The 14,523-nt window shown below is 35.9% G+C and overlaps 1 protein-coding gene across 1 annotated transcript in view; it reads left to right on the plus strand.

Annotated features, from left to right (window-relative positions):
• The window catches only part of MAGI2 (membrane associated guanylate kinase, WW and PDZ domain containing 2), a 1,346,582-nt gene that overhangs the window by 994,213 nt on the left and 337,846 nt on the right, over positions 1-14,523 (plus strand). Inside the window, exon 7 of the mRNA XM_060107590.1 lies at positions 3,027-3,084. Coding sequence (XP_059963573.1) covers positions 3,027-3,084 — 58 coding nt within the window. The remainder of the gene's footprint in view (positions 1-3,026; positions 3,085-14,523) is intronic.

Below are 14,523 nucleotides of genomic sequence, written 5' to 3' on the forward strand. Positions count from 1 at the left end.
ATTCTGATGGACACTTCGTGATGGCAAATGGGAAAGAATGCCAATGAATTGTTTCCAGAACCTTTGGCACTGTAAATCCACAAAGATAAAGAATCAGTGAACTGTATACTTCGGAGATACATTGCTTAGCATTAATAATTCGCTCAAAAAAGAGCCAAAGATAAGGAATAAGTGAAGGATTAGATTACACTGTAAAAGATAATTTTTTAAATTTGACCATGAAATGCTTCCATTTGGCAGTGCCATTAAGAAGTAAGACTAGTATTCATAAAACTAACCATGTTAGGCTTTTACTCTGAAAATTATTAAATATTGTTATTTTACATATCATTGTATTCATGGGGTGATATTAAACCTATTATATATATGAATCCATGTATTCAGCCATATTAATAATAAATATTCATAATATCAATTCTTGTCCTCTGTGTATTCTTTTACTTAAGCTACTTGTAAACGGCACTCAGTAGATGTTTGTCAAATGGATTTTTCTTTTTTATAGCCGAATTCTCCAATAGCTTGGGGAATTTGGTAAAGACCATCTGGATAGTTATTCTCATGATTTTAAATTAAGTATTGTTTATGCTGTATTAAGCAGAGTGCCTAAATTGATACCTGAATTGGCTAAGGTCTCTGGAACCAAAGTACAGGGTTTTTAAATCCTGAGTTGTTGTATGGATAAAATGAGTTAGTACATGGAAAATCCATCAGTACCCGGACCATAGTAAATACTCAGTAATATTCTTATTATCATTTTGACAGAAAAATTTCTTAAGATGCTTCACAATTTGATGTTGTATATTTATTAATATATGACTAATCCAAAAATTATTAAACCAAGGCATAGCCTAGACTTTATAGTGTAAAAAAAAACAAATAAACTTGAAAAATTTCTTCAGTATTTAGGCTAAGCTCCAATGATAGAAGCCATAAAGGAAAACACTGAGAAATTTACCAATCAAAAATTAAAACAACTGTGTTGAAGAAAATGTTCAACAAAATTAAAATCTAAACAAACTCTTAAAAACATATATGCAACGTATGTAACAAAGGACTAATACTCTTAATAAGTAAAAAAAAAAAAAAACTCTTATGAATGGATTGAGAAAAACAAGAAATGTACAAAATAAAAAACAGTTGCCCAAGGATGAACAAATAAAAAATGTTGAAACTAACTAGAAATCCAAGAAAGGCAAATTAAAACAACTATGAGATACTATTTTAAAAATAAGTTTGTTGATTTTTAAAATAATGATATACAGTATTTTATCTGCATATCCAGAATTCAGAAGCTCTAAAAACTGCCTTTTATACTCATTTGGCAGCAAAAGGTAACCTGACCTGGACATGCTGGCAGACCAGTGCTAACTGACGTGAAGTGGTCCTTTTTTTGTGCCTCTTAGTGAGAATCACATGGTTTGGGCTGCTTAAATACTCATGGCTTTGATTATAAGGTGCTTTTTCAGACTCTGCTTGAGGTGTTATGGAACAGAATATGTTTGCCTCGTGTTATCCTTCTAAAATCAGAAAAATTATGAATTTCAAAACCTCTCTGTCCCAAAAAGTTTTGGATAAGGAATTATGGACCTGTATTTAATTTGATGGTACAGAGAAACAAAGTCAATTCATAAACTCCCAGTGAAGTTATAAATTGGTTCTCTTTTGTGAGTGGATGGCAACAACTTGGATATAAATATAGGTATACATTTATCAAAAGCCATAAAAGGGTACATGCCCTTTAATCTGAAATTTTACCTCTAGGAATTTATCATGACTAAATTACTGGGAAAATGATGAAAGATTTAGGCTTTAGTAAGTCCAACACAGATGATATACAACTGGAAAGTCCCAAATGTTCAATAATAGAAGATTGGTGAGATTACACAGGCTCTGGCCACACCCCACACCACTACTGTCCACTTTAAAAGTGATATTTTGCAGTAACACTCATTCACATTGATGATGCCCTTGATATTTTGTGAGGTAGAAATACTAGGCTGTAAAAATAATATGCACTATATGATCTAGTGTCTTTAAAAATTACATATACACACACACACACACGCTTATCTCTGGATGGCAGGATTGCAGGTGATTCTAATTTTCTTTTATAACTGTGCTTATCTATGGTGAAAATGTGTTACTACTTATAAAAATAAAACTTTTAAGTGTCATTTAAACATATTACTTAGAGCATGTCAATATATCTTACTTAGATTTCAAGTTATATATGTATTATTAATGTATATGAGGAAAACTAGAATATTCTTCATATTTATAGGAGTTAATAATTATAAAGGCTTAGTGTATTTGGAAACAGTATCATAACACAAAGCCTCGTTTTCAAAAAACATGTTTTTGCTTAAAGTAGCTTTTATTGTATTGTTGATATTTTAACGTGTATTTATTAAAATTTGCTGTGGATAATTGAAAATATGAACCATAGTGTCAAGGAAAGTGTGTTTAGAACTTTAGACTTTATACAAAAATATACCCAAAGAGTTTATTGGCAATATTCAAATTCTGACCCATGGAGAGAGAAAAGCAAGCTAACCATCTCGAATAGTGGGGTGTCAATTGAGAATGTATAATGTCTTTGTTTCAGTCATCAGAAACAATTTGCTATTCTCAGAAATATATTTTGAAAATAGGATCTTTATCCTGAAATGCTCCTTTTAACAATACAAATAAATGAGAAAGCTGTATGCTCTTTCAGGAAAGCAATTTGCCTTCTGTATTACCTTGAGTGGTGATAACGTGCCATTCTACTACTTGGCGTGGGATAAACAGATAGACCCAGCAGTATATCTGCAGAGAAGAGAGTTCTGTGTTTTAAGTGCCAATTTTCAAGTCAGTGCTTCTTACAGTCCCTACAATATGCATTTGAAATTTGGTGCTGACTCTGAATGCTTTATTCCACTTTAGTAGACTATTTCTGCAATCCACGAACAATTAAATTATATTACTTTTTATTAGAAATACTGTTATCTGTTACTTACTGAAAGCAATAACTCTTTATTTTTCAGAGCTTCCATATGGCTGGGAAAAAATCGATGATCCCATATATGGCACTTATTATGTTGAGTAAGTCTCTAAGTTTGATATTAACTTGTTATTAATGTGTTGTGAAATTGTGTTAGTATTTCAGTTATTGAGCTTGTGTGGCTAACAGTCCCTTTATTCCTTTGTCGTCTTACTTTGAAGTACCCACAAAGACTCTAGCAGCACTAGCTAGCTGTCTCTTGCTCTGCAGCTGGCTAATTTGTCATTCCTTTCCTTTGACTCATGATTCTAAAACACCAGTTGGAAAAAATGTGTTTTACACTGTCCTCTAAATGAGTGATAATTAAAGACATCAAAGGAAATGCCCTTCATTTTGCAATCAAACTGTTGGGAGCTGACTAGTTGTGTAAAAGAGATACTCCATTAAACCAGATTTCAGAGTCAATTAAATGAAGCAACCATACTTTCCAGATGAGGGATGAAATAAAATTAAGATATTTTTTTCTCTTTTAAGGCCTCATTTTAAATCAAGAGTATATTTTGTAGATTGGACTTTTATGTTATCTATTGGAGGTTTCATTACCTTAATGTATGTATCTTAGCATAATATGATACATATTATGCATCCTTTTATTCAGGATAAAGCCCCTATTAGGGATTCAGTTATATACACATTTTTTTCCTTAGGAAAATCAAATAGTATTAATAATTTTCAAAAGTTAAATACATGACTTACTTTTCCAGAACCCCTCTTCTGATAGAGAAATTTTTATTTTTTATCTATTGTGTCATGTTGTTCATGTTATTTGGGTGAATAACAAAACCAGATAACCAAGAAATGCAGAGGCTGAAAAACTCTCCTTCAAGATCTAACTGTGTTTTCTCCAATCATATTGTTTAGCAATAATAATCTAGATGGTAGAGGATTACAGACTAATGGCATTATTGCTAAATTGTTTTTGTAGTAAATTGTTCAAATTGTTACTGAGCTTTTACGAAGTGTCAAGCCCTTCTCTGCACTGGGGAGGTGCTGATGAGGACGACCTGTGTGCTCCCTGCCCTTGGGCATCTCCTTCATGAGCACTTGTCTTGAATAGTTTGACCCACCATCTTCATCTGGAAGAGCCCCAGTTTTGGCACCACAGTCAGTCATTTCCAGTGAAGGTGAATTCACTTCCTTTGCCAAATGCAATTGTCTAACATAGTATCTAATTCTCTAACATCATGTAGACACTCAATAGATGCAAAAATTAAGATATGTACATGGAGGTATCACTAATTGCAAAAATAAAGGGAAATCACTTGTAAATAGTTATAAGGCTCCTTATAGTTATAAGATTTTCAATAAGTGCTACCTTCTCTTAATTTGTTGAATTAGACTGTCCCTTGCCTAAACCTATTACATCTGAAATCCAAGATATTTCCATGTAAGGAAAGAGAATGGAGGTATGTGACATACCAGATCTCATCTTTAATACACTTCCTTGCAGAATTCATTGAACAAGAACCTTCTCCTAAGTTTAGATATTTGCAAGCTCCATAAAGAGCCAGATAACAAATATTTTAGGGGGCCAAATGTCCTCTGTCACAACTGTTCAACTCTGCTGTTGTAGCTTGAAAGCAACCATAGGCGACACTTAAATGAATGGGTGTAGTATGTTCCAGCAAAACTGTATTAACAAAAACAGGCAGCTGGCCAAATTTGACATGCAGAACATGGTTTGCTGACCCTTGCCCTGTTCGAAATCTTCAGATTCTTCTTCCATGTCCTCAAGTGCTTTCCAATGTGAGAAACAGTATTTAAGTCAAACCTTCTTTCTCTGTCTAACTATCACAGAGGTGAGAGACCCACATGACCGAAAGCAATGCTTCCTACCTTCTTGATCATTGAGGCGTGTGTTCTTCAAGTAAAGATCTGCTGCTGGTAGTTAATTATTGAATTGGACATTAGCTATAAGCCTAAAAGAAAATGGTCCTCATTATCATTACATTTCACATGGTTTACTTTGTACTTGTTTTTGCTTAAATTACATTTCTTTCTACATTTCTCCACTTCATTTTTCATGTATCATCACCATAGTCAGAAAATTATTCATAATTTAGTCAGTTATGTCTTATATAATTAGATCAGACTAACACATTTAATAGTTTTAGATTTCAAGTGATTGTGAGGTCTTAGATACAGGTTATAGTGAGTCAAATAGCTTAACTTCCTTCAGACTGCATCCAGTTCTACTATTTGTCATGGCTTTTTCCCCATTATATGATTCCATAAGGTATACCAATAGCAATAGTTAGGTGTGTGTGTGTATCAGACCAATCAAAATATTGAGACAGATAATCCATACCTCCAGATAATTTTAAGTAGAACTATATGCCAATATTTCTTAGAAACTTCTTTTGGAAGAAAATAATTAAAATACCTCAACTTGTAAACATTGTATGTTTACATTATATAATGGGTTCTCTGTAGAGCTATCATTTGTGGTGTTTAATTACATACCAAATTACACAATTAGAGATCTGGTTACAAAATACGAAAAACATTCCACCTTCCTGCCAAGTGACAAAAAAGCCTATGCAGGGACACTGGAAGTCTAACTAGCAGTCAGTTGCTCTTCAGACAGATCAACAACTGGGAGAAGAAGTTGTGGAGTGGGCTATCATCAGCAGGGCACGTCAGGTTGAAATCAGCCTTGTGCCTCTGGCACAGTTGCACAAACACTCATTCCTGCCAGCCTCAGACAAGCAGGTAGGATTTCAGCAGTCAAGAGCAGGAGAGTTGTACAACTTGAAACTGGAAAACCCGGATTGGATAATTTTTGACCACTATTGGTGGCTTTACTGTGCCATAATTCTGTCCTGGGCAAATGCAATTTTAAGATTATAGGTTTAATATATTTAAAACTCAGAAAAATTATCATCATAATCATATAAGTATCATATCATCAAAATAGTTAACATCTACTGAGGGCTCGGTATGTGCCATGAAGCGGGCTAAGACCTCAACAGTCTTTAGCACATTTATAATCCTCTGTATAGTGTAATGAGGTAAATTGTCTTAAGTTGACAGATGGGGAAACTCTGGCTGAAGAAGTTGAGTAACTTACCCAGCATCACACATTATTGAGAGGAATGGGCCCAGGCACTGTGACTGCAGAGCCCAGGCTCCAAACTCTTGCTTGAAATGCATCCCATAAATGTAGTGTTCATGATCCTCACATGATGGTCTGAACAAGCTTCTGGGACTCATCACTGGAGAAGAATAAGGGGTCCCCAGAGAACATCTCCCCCCTGGCTGCACTCTAGTAGTGTCCCAGGAGGGTTCCGACAGTGGGAGCCGTGCTGCGCACAGCCCCATCAGGCTGGCTTCTAACTCACTCATTCTGAGTCACCAGCTCCATTACCCATGACTTGAGAGCAGCCCTGCACACCACGGCCCCCAAGAGTAAGACTAGCAAATCCTGAATGAAGAGGAGTCCATATTTTGTGGGTCTCAATATGGGATGTTGTCCCTCGTTTGGAGCTATAGAGACAGCCACGCAGGTCTGTATTTTAGAGAACAGTGAACCATACTCAACGTCTTTCCTTATTTCATCTGCAGACAGGACAGACAGACCACATTTCTGGTCAATGCAGACCCAGAAAGAGGTTAGCCCTAGTTTTCCTGACACTAAATCCTTGATAGTACAGCACTTAGCAATGTATTAAAAAGTCCTAAAGTTGCTAACTAGAAATGTAACTGTCACTATTCATAAAGAAAGGGAAATTTCTTTAATGAAGAAAGTGCAAAATGTAGAGTTGAACAGCTGTGACTTTTGTACAAATGTGTTTTTCCCTCCTCTTTTGTGAAATTATGTCTGCTGGGTTACATTTTGGTTTCAATGGCAGTTATACAATTTGCTTAACTAGCTAGCCCAGAAGACACAATTTCCTGGAACAGCTTTCATGCAAAGCTGCCTTTGCTGGCACAGACGGAGAAGCAAACCATACAACTACAGTGAAAATAATAGTGGAGACTGACAGATGTGATTTTCATGTAAAGGTTTTACAAGTTTTCATGTGATGTCACACATCTGCTACTATGAAATGTTACTTGTGTGCAGTTCCAGAAAGTATGAAAGATACTGTATAATATCTCCAATATAACATTAAATGTGAAAGGAAAATTGCATTCATTTCATGGTTAATGATGAGTATTTGTCATGATGTAGCAAGTTGGAAAGTGGTTAGAGAGGATTTTAACTCAATCGCATATCTTAAGAATGTTTCTCTCCTTCATGCCTTTGAGTAGTTTTCTAAATATTCTCAGAAAATGCTTTCTAACTTCAGAATTTTTGAAAAGTCAGCATAAATGTAAAACATTTCCAATTAGAAATCAACGTAAAAGAATACCTTTTAAAATCTTGCTTGTTCTTAGAGAATTTTTTTTCTATATTGAAAGTTAATTTCTCAAACTTTCAACTTTTTCTTCAATCTTCAAAAACTAACATACTGTTTTGCTTCTTTTAAACAGCTATTTAACAAAGAAATCCTTTCCCCAGCTTAACAGATCTGTGTAATAGAACACTGAAGTGCACTGCTGATGAATTGGCTCAGTGGTGTTCTAATCTAAAGTGAGCTCTAAATTTTGTCAGTAGCATCTGGTCATGTCAATTATTATCACTTAGTGGCCAAGAGTATGGGCTGCAGTGTTTCACAGTATGCCAGCCCTGCAGCTTCCTAGCTGTGAGACCTTGAGTAGACAGATTATGGAGAAGGAGGAAGTGGAGGAGGATGAGGATGAGGACCAGAGAGAAGGGAGAAAGGAGAGAGGGGAGGGGAGAGGAAGAACTTTTATTGTGCACCTACTACGTGCCCAGCAGTATTCTAAGTGCTTTACATATACTAACTCATTTAATCCTCACAAAGCAAAACAAAACAAACAAAAACAACAACAACAACTATGAAGTCTGTGTTACTATCCCCATTTTATAGATAAGGAAACTGAGACACAGATATTTTTACAAGTACTAAATAATAAAGCCAGAATTTGAATCTAGGCAGTCTCATCACACAGCTGGTGTTTAGCACTTAACACAGGTATGTAGGAAGTGCTCAACAAATGTTAGTTATATTTTATCATATGTATCCCAATGACATAGATAAGGACTCTCCTTCTGGCAGTACTTGCTTTTCCAGTTCTTTCACGGTAAAATACACCCAAACAGTGAACAATTCTAAGGGAAATTATTTGATCTGTAAGAAACATATAACTTAATCTCACAGTTAGAGTGTGCCACATTGAATTAAAAAAATAGCATTTATTGTAATTCTATAATCCCACTGAAAATGATGAAGCAAGGACCGCAGAGTGTGATGTTTCCATGGCTTCCAGAGGGGTTGAGGTTTCAGAGTAATTCCCGAAGAAGATATTTTGGTTGTAATTATCTCTGGTACATGCCATTTTATACAGCTGGGGAGTTGTGATGATAATAATAATGATAGTGATGTTCAAGGCACTATTTTAACTTTCAACTACTTTCACATCCATTGTCCCAGATGATGATCACAGCATTTACAAATGAGGGAACCAAACCTCTGAGGAGTTAAGTGAGTTCTCAATGGGCATATGTCTAGTAAGGATGCAGCTGTCTGATGCATGTAGAGCTAAGAAAGACCTTTTAGTAGAGTAGCTATGTTTTTACACTATTATAAACTGTTTAATTTATAAAGTATTTCTCATATTTGTTAAACAAGTAGAAATAGGTTAATGAAAGGAATAAGGACATTGAAATAAATGTGGAGTTTTCTATTTCTAACCAAACTACAATTGGTTCTTTTTTGCTAAGTCATTACACTTAACTTTTTATCTCCTTCTGGCTGACCGAGGCCAAGATCATAGTATGTGGCATCACTCCTTTCAGTCTGGAGAAGACAAGCAATCAAGCTTCATCGTGAGGGATCTCCTAGCTCAACATACATGCCCTTTACACTATGTTAGCATTTCCGATAGTTTGTAATTGGTAGTTGTTATTTACCCACTCTGTACTACTCACTTGTATTATATAAAGTTCAACTGGCTATTGATCTACTTTCTTTTTTTTTTTTTTTTTTTTTTTTTTTTTTTTTGCGGTACACGGGCCTCTCACTGTTGTGGTCTCTCCCGTTGTGGAGCACAGGCTCCGGATGCACAGGCCCAGCGGCCATGGCTCATGGGCCCAGCCTCTCCGTGGCACGTGGGATCTTCCCAGACCGGGGCACGAACCCGCGTCCCCTGCATCAGCAGGCGGGCTCTCAACCACTGCGCCACCAGGGAAGCCCGATCTACTTTCTTAATACTACAATTCAACCACAGATCAGTGGAAAAGCTTATGGCTTCCTTTTACTCTTTATGCCAGGGTCCCTCAAATATTTTTAAATTATGATTCTTTCAAATCAAAATGAAGTCTCATGCCCAATTTCCCTTCTCACCACTACCATCCAGTCAAGATATGGATACATTCCCCTCATCAAGCCCTTACATGAGATTAGAGATCATTTTTCATGCTGTAAGATATTTCCCCATTGCTGATTCATTTTAATATGATCAACATTTATTTTGTATACCAGTTACCTTATCTTCCCCTGAAGGTCTTTTCAACTGAAGGTAAGAAAACTTGACTCTGTAATTGAATACACTTTTGTTAGCAACTGCTTATTCATAAACTACCTTATTTAGCAGATCTTCTGTTTCCAAATAAAAAATGTTTTAGTCACCCAGAAGTTTAAATAGGTTTAATTGCAAGTGGACTTTTACAGATAACGATAACTTATTCACTTTGACATCAGTTACATGTGGTTTTTTTTTACAATTCTAATAAATCATTTTTTGTCTTGAAGTCAATAATAAAAGACAAAAGAATTATTACTCCAGCATCATCTTTCCTTTGAGAATGTGCTTGTGAAGAAAGATGAATGCAATGTAAACACTAAATTTTTTTTTGGTTTGTTTGTCTTTAAACCTTTTTTATCAATCTAGCAAATTAAATTGGGCTCTTGTTTAGGCACTTCTGGAGAGGTTAAGCACAGGCAAACAGCACAGGAGCACAACGGGTAGCACAGAGCAGGGGAACTCAGTGGTAGAGGCAGCAATGTCCCTGAGCCCTCGTCATCGCAAGGAGAGATGGCAGGAATGGTCAGAACTGGAAACACCATTTTGTATACTCCCTCCTTCTACTCCATCTTTTTTATAGGACCATGAGAGCTCGAGACTGGCCATATGAAGGCAGGGAGGTCAGACTGCACTTAGACAATGTTGTTCAAGGGACTTTCAGACAGCCTGTTGAGAGGGATATGAGCAGGTGAATGTGGCGAGTGTCATTTCTGCACCGAGAGGTCCTAGGATGCTGTCGGAAGTGCTGTCTCTCCTGCTGGAGGAGGGGACCACCTATTTCTATTCCATGTAGCTCATTGCTTGGCAACGCAGAGAAAGCTGCCACCGTCTTTCACTGGAGAATTCTGTTTGGCTCTTGCCAAGGCAATGTTGTAATAAGAAGTAGATCACTGTCATCATTCTATAATTTGTGAAATAGTTAGCTTTTTTTGGTTATTAATCTCTCTCTGGATTAAACATGCTAGGTTTCTTGGGAGTGAACTGCAAATTGTCTCATGCTGCCACTCTGTATCACCACATACTTTGGAGTCATCTCTTAGACTGAGACTAAGTTCTGAAGTGAACACACGACGTGAAAAGTTGGATAGAGTCAAAATTATCCTAAAAACCCCTCAGGATCATGTTGTGTTGGAGACTAGCTACTCAAACAAAATGGCAGGGTTTTCCTTTAGTGTTGGAAAAGGATTCTTTCTGGAATTAAAGGGGTTGGCTGGCATGTATGTCTTTTCGATCTTTAATATATACAGAACTAGAATCACATTCGGCTCAGAGAGATGCTATCAGAAGGATGAAGAAATTTAGTCAAACAGAGGAAGCAGTAGATTGATGTCATTCTTTGGCACTTTATTGTGAATAAAACAGAAGATTGTCACCTTTAAGAGGTAAAATGTAATGCCCTCCTGCCCCACATGAGAACTATAATTTCATCTTTTTTAATATGCAAATAATGTTTTTCAAAATTGTTTTTGTGTCACAGATCATAATGTTAGTAATAGTTTGTCCTTTTTTGTATTCATGGTTTTGAATTTACAAAATTCAAAATTACACTTAACCTCACTGGCTTTTATCTGTTAAATGAGTAGTTTGGATTAGGTGATTGCTAAGGTTTCTTCTAGTTCAAGGAATATCCACTGCACCTTGTGTTAACAAGGATAAATTTGGCCATTTTTCTGTGTTATTCTTTTTTTTTTTTTTGGCTTTTCATCTGTTCTCTTTTTTTTTAATTTTTGAATTTTATTTTGTTTATTTATTTATACAGCAGGTTCTTATTAGTCACCAATTTTATACACATCAGTGTATACATGTCACCCCCAATCACCCAATTCATCACACCACCACCACCACCACCCGCGGCTTTCCCCCTTGGTGTCCATACGTTTGTTCTCTATATCTGTGTCTCAATTTCTGCCCTGCAAACCAGTTCATCTCTACCATTTTTCTAGGTTCCACATATATGTGTTAATATACGATATTTGTTTTTCTCTTTCTAACTTACTTCACTCTGTATGACAGTCTCTAGATCCATCCACGTCTCAACAAATGACCTAATTTTCTTCCTTTTTGTGGCTGAGTAATATTCCATTGTATATATGTACCACATCTTCTTTATCCATTCGTCTGTCAATGGGCATTTAGGTTGCTTCCATGACCTGGCTATTGTAAATAGTGCTGCAATGAACCTTGGGATGCCTGTGCCTTTTTGAATTATGGTTTTCTCTGGGTATATGCCCAGTAGTGGGATTGCTAGATCATGTGGTAATTCTACGTTTAGTTTTTTTAAGAAACCTCCATACTGTTCTCCATAGTGGCTGTATCAATTTACATTCCCACCAACAGTGCAAGAGGGTTCCCTTTTCTCCACACCCTCCCCAGCATTAGTTGTTTGTAGATTTTCTGATGATGTCCATTCTAACTGGTGTGAGGTGATACCTCATTGTAGTTCTGATTTGCATTTCTCTAATAATTAGTGATGTTGAGCAGCTTTTCATGTACTTCTTGGCCATCTGTATGTCTTCTTTGGAGAAATGTCTATTTAGGTCTTCTGCCCATTTTTGGATTGGGTTGTTTGTTTCTTTAATATTGAGCTGCATGATCTGTTTATATGTTTTGGAGATTAATCCTTTGTCTGTTGATTCATTTGCAAACATATTCTCCCATTCTGAGGGTTGTCTTTTTGTCTTGTTTATGGTTTCCTTTGCTGTGCAAAAGCTTTTAAGTTTCATTAGGTCCCATTTCTTTATTTTTGTTTTTATTTCCATTACTCTAGGAGGTGGATCAAAAAAGATCTTGCTGTGATTTATGTCAAAGAGTGTTCTTCCTATGTTTTCCTCTAAGAATTTTATAGTGTCCGGTCTTACATTTAGGTCTCGAATCCATTTGGAGTTTATTTTTGTTTATGATGTTAAGGAGTGTTCTAATTTCATTCTTTTACATGTAGCTGTCCAGTTTTCCCAGCACCACTTGTTGAAGAGACTGTCTTTTCTCCATTGTATATCCTTGCCTCCTTTGTCATAAATTAGTTGACCATAGTTGTGTGGGTTTACCTCTGGGCTTTCTATCTTGTTCCATTAATCTGTGTTTCTGTTTTTGTGCCAGTACCATATTGTCTTGATTACTGTAGCTTTGCAGTATAGTCTGAAGCCAGGGAGTCTGATTCCTCAAGCTCCGTTTTTATCCCTGAAGACTGCTTTGGCTATTCAGGGTCTTTTGTGTCTCCATACAAATTTTAAGATTTTTTATTCTAGTTCCATAAAAAATGCCATTGATAATTTGATAGGAATTGCATTGAATCTGTAGATTGCTTTGGGTAGTATAGTCATTTTCATAATATTGATTCTTCCAATCCAAGAACATGGTATATCTCTCCATCTGTTCGTATCATCTTTAATTTCTTTCATCAGTGTCTTATAGTTTTCTGCATACAGGTCTTTTGTCTCCCTAGGTAGGTTTATTCTTAGGTATTTTATTCTTTTTGTTGCCATGGTAAATGGGAGTGTTTCCTTAATTTCTCTTTCAGATTTTTCATCATTAGTGTATAGGAATGCAGGAGATTTCTGTGCATTGTTTGTATCCTGAAACTTTACCAGATTCATTGATTAGCTCTAGTAGTTTTCTGATGGCATCTTTAGGATTCTCTATGTATAGTATCAGGTCATCTGTAAACAGTGACAGTTTTATTTCTTCTTTTCCAAATTGTATTTCCTTTTCTTCTCTGATTACCATGGCTAGGACTTCCAAAACTATGTTGAATAATAGCTGTGACAGTGGACATCCTTGTCTTCTTCCTGATCTTAGAGGAAATGCTTTCAGTTTTTCCCCATTGAGAATGATGTTTGCTGTGGGTTTGTCATATATGGCCTTTATTATGTTGAGGAAGGTTCCCTCTATGCCCACTTTCTGGAGAGTTTTTATCATAAATGGGTGTTGAATTTTGTCAAAAGCTTTTTCTGCATCTATTGAGATGATCATATGGTTTTTCTCCTTTAATTTGTTAATATGGTTTATCACATTGATTGATTTGCATATATTGAAGAATCCTTGCATCCCTGGGATAAATCCTACTTGATCATGGTGTGTGATCCTTTTAATGTGTTATTGGATTCTGTTTGCTAGTATTTTGTTGAGGATTTTTGCATCTATATTCATCAATGATATTGGTCTGTAATTTTCTTTTTTTGTAGTATCTTTGTCTGGTTTTGGTATCAGGGTGATGGTGGCCTCATAGAATGAGTTTGGGAGTCTTCCTTCCTCTGCAATTTTTTGGAAGACTTTGAGAAGGATAGGTGTTAGCTCTTCTCTAAATGTTTGATAGTATTCACCTGTGAAGCCATCTGGTCTTGGACTTTAGTTTGTCGGAAGATTTTTAATCACAGTTTCAACTTCATTCCTTGTGATTGGTCTGTTCATATTTTCTGTTTCTTCCTGGTTCAGTCTTAGATGGTTATACCTTTCTAAGAATTTGTCCATTTCTTCCAGGTTGTCTCTTTTATTGGCATAGAGTTGCTGGTAGTAGTCTCTTAGGATGCTTTGTATTTCTGCAGTGTCTGTTGTAACTTCTCCTTTTTCACTTCTAACTTTATTGATTTTTGTCTTCTCCCTCGTTTCTTGATGAGTCTTGCTAATGGTTTATCAATTTTGTTTATCTCCTCAAATAACCAGCTTTTAGTTTTATTGATCTTTGCTATTGTTTTCTTTGTTTCTATTTCATTTATTTCTGCTCTGATCTTTATGATTTCTTTCATTCTGCTAAGTTTGGGTTTTGTTTGTTCTTCTTTTTCTAGTTCCTTTAGGTGAAAGGTTAGATTATTTATTTGAGATGTTTCTTGTTTCTTGAGGTAGGCTTGTATAGCTATACACTTCCCTCTTAGAACTGCTTTTGCTGCACC

This window comes from Mesoplodon densirostris, chromosome 9, assembly GCF_025265405.1.
Source record: "Mesoplodon densirostris isolate mMesDen1 chromosome 9, mMesDen1 primary haplotype, whole genome shotgun sequence".
Taxonomy (NCBI): Eukaryota; Metazoa; Chordata; class Mammalia; order Artiodactyla; family Ziphiidae; genus Mesoplodon; species Mesoplodon densirostris.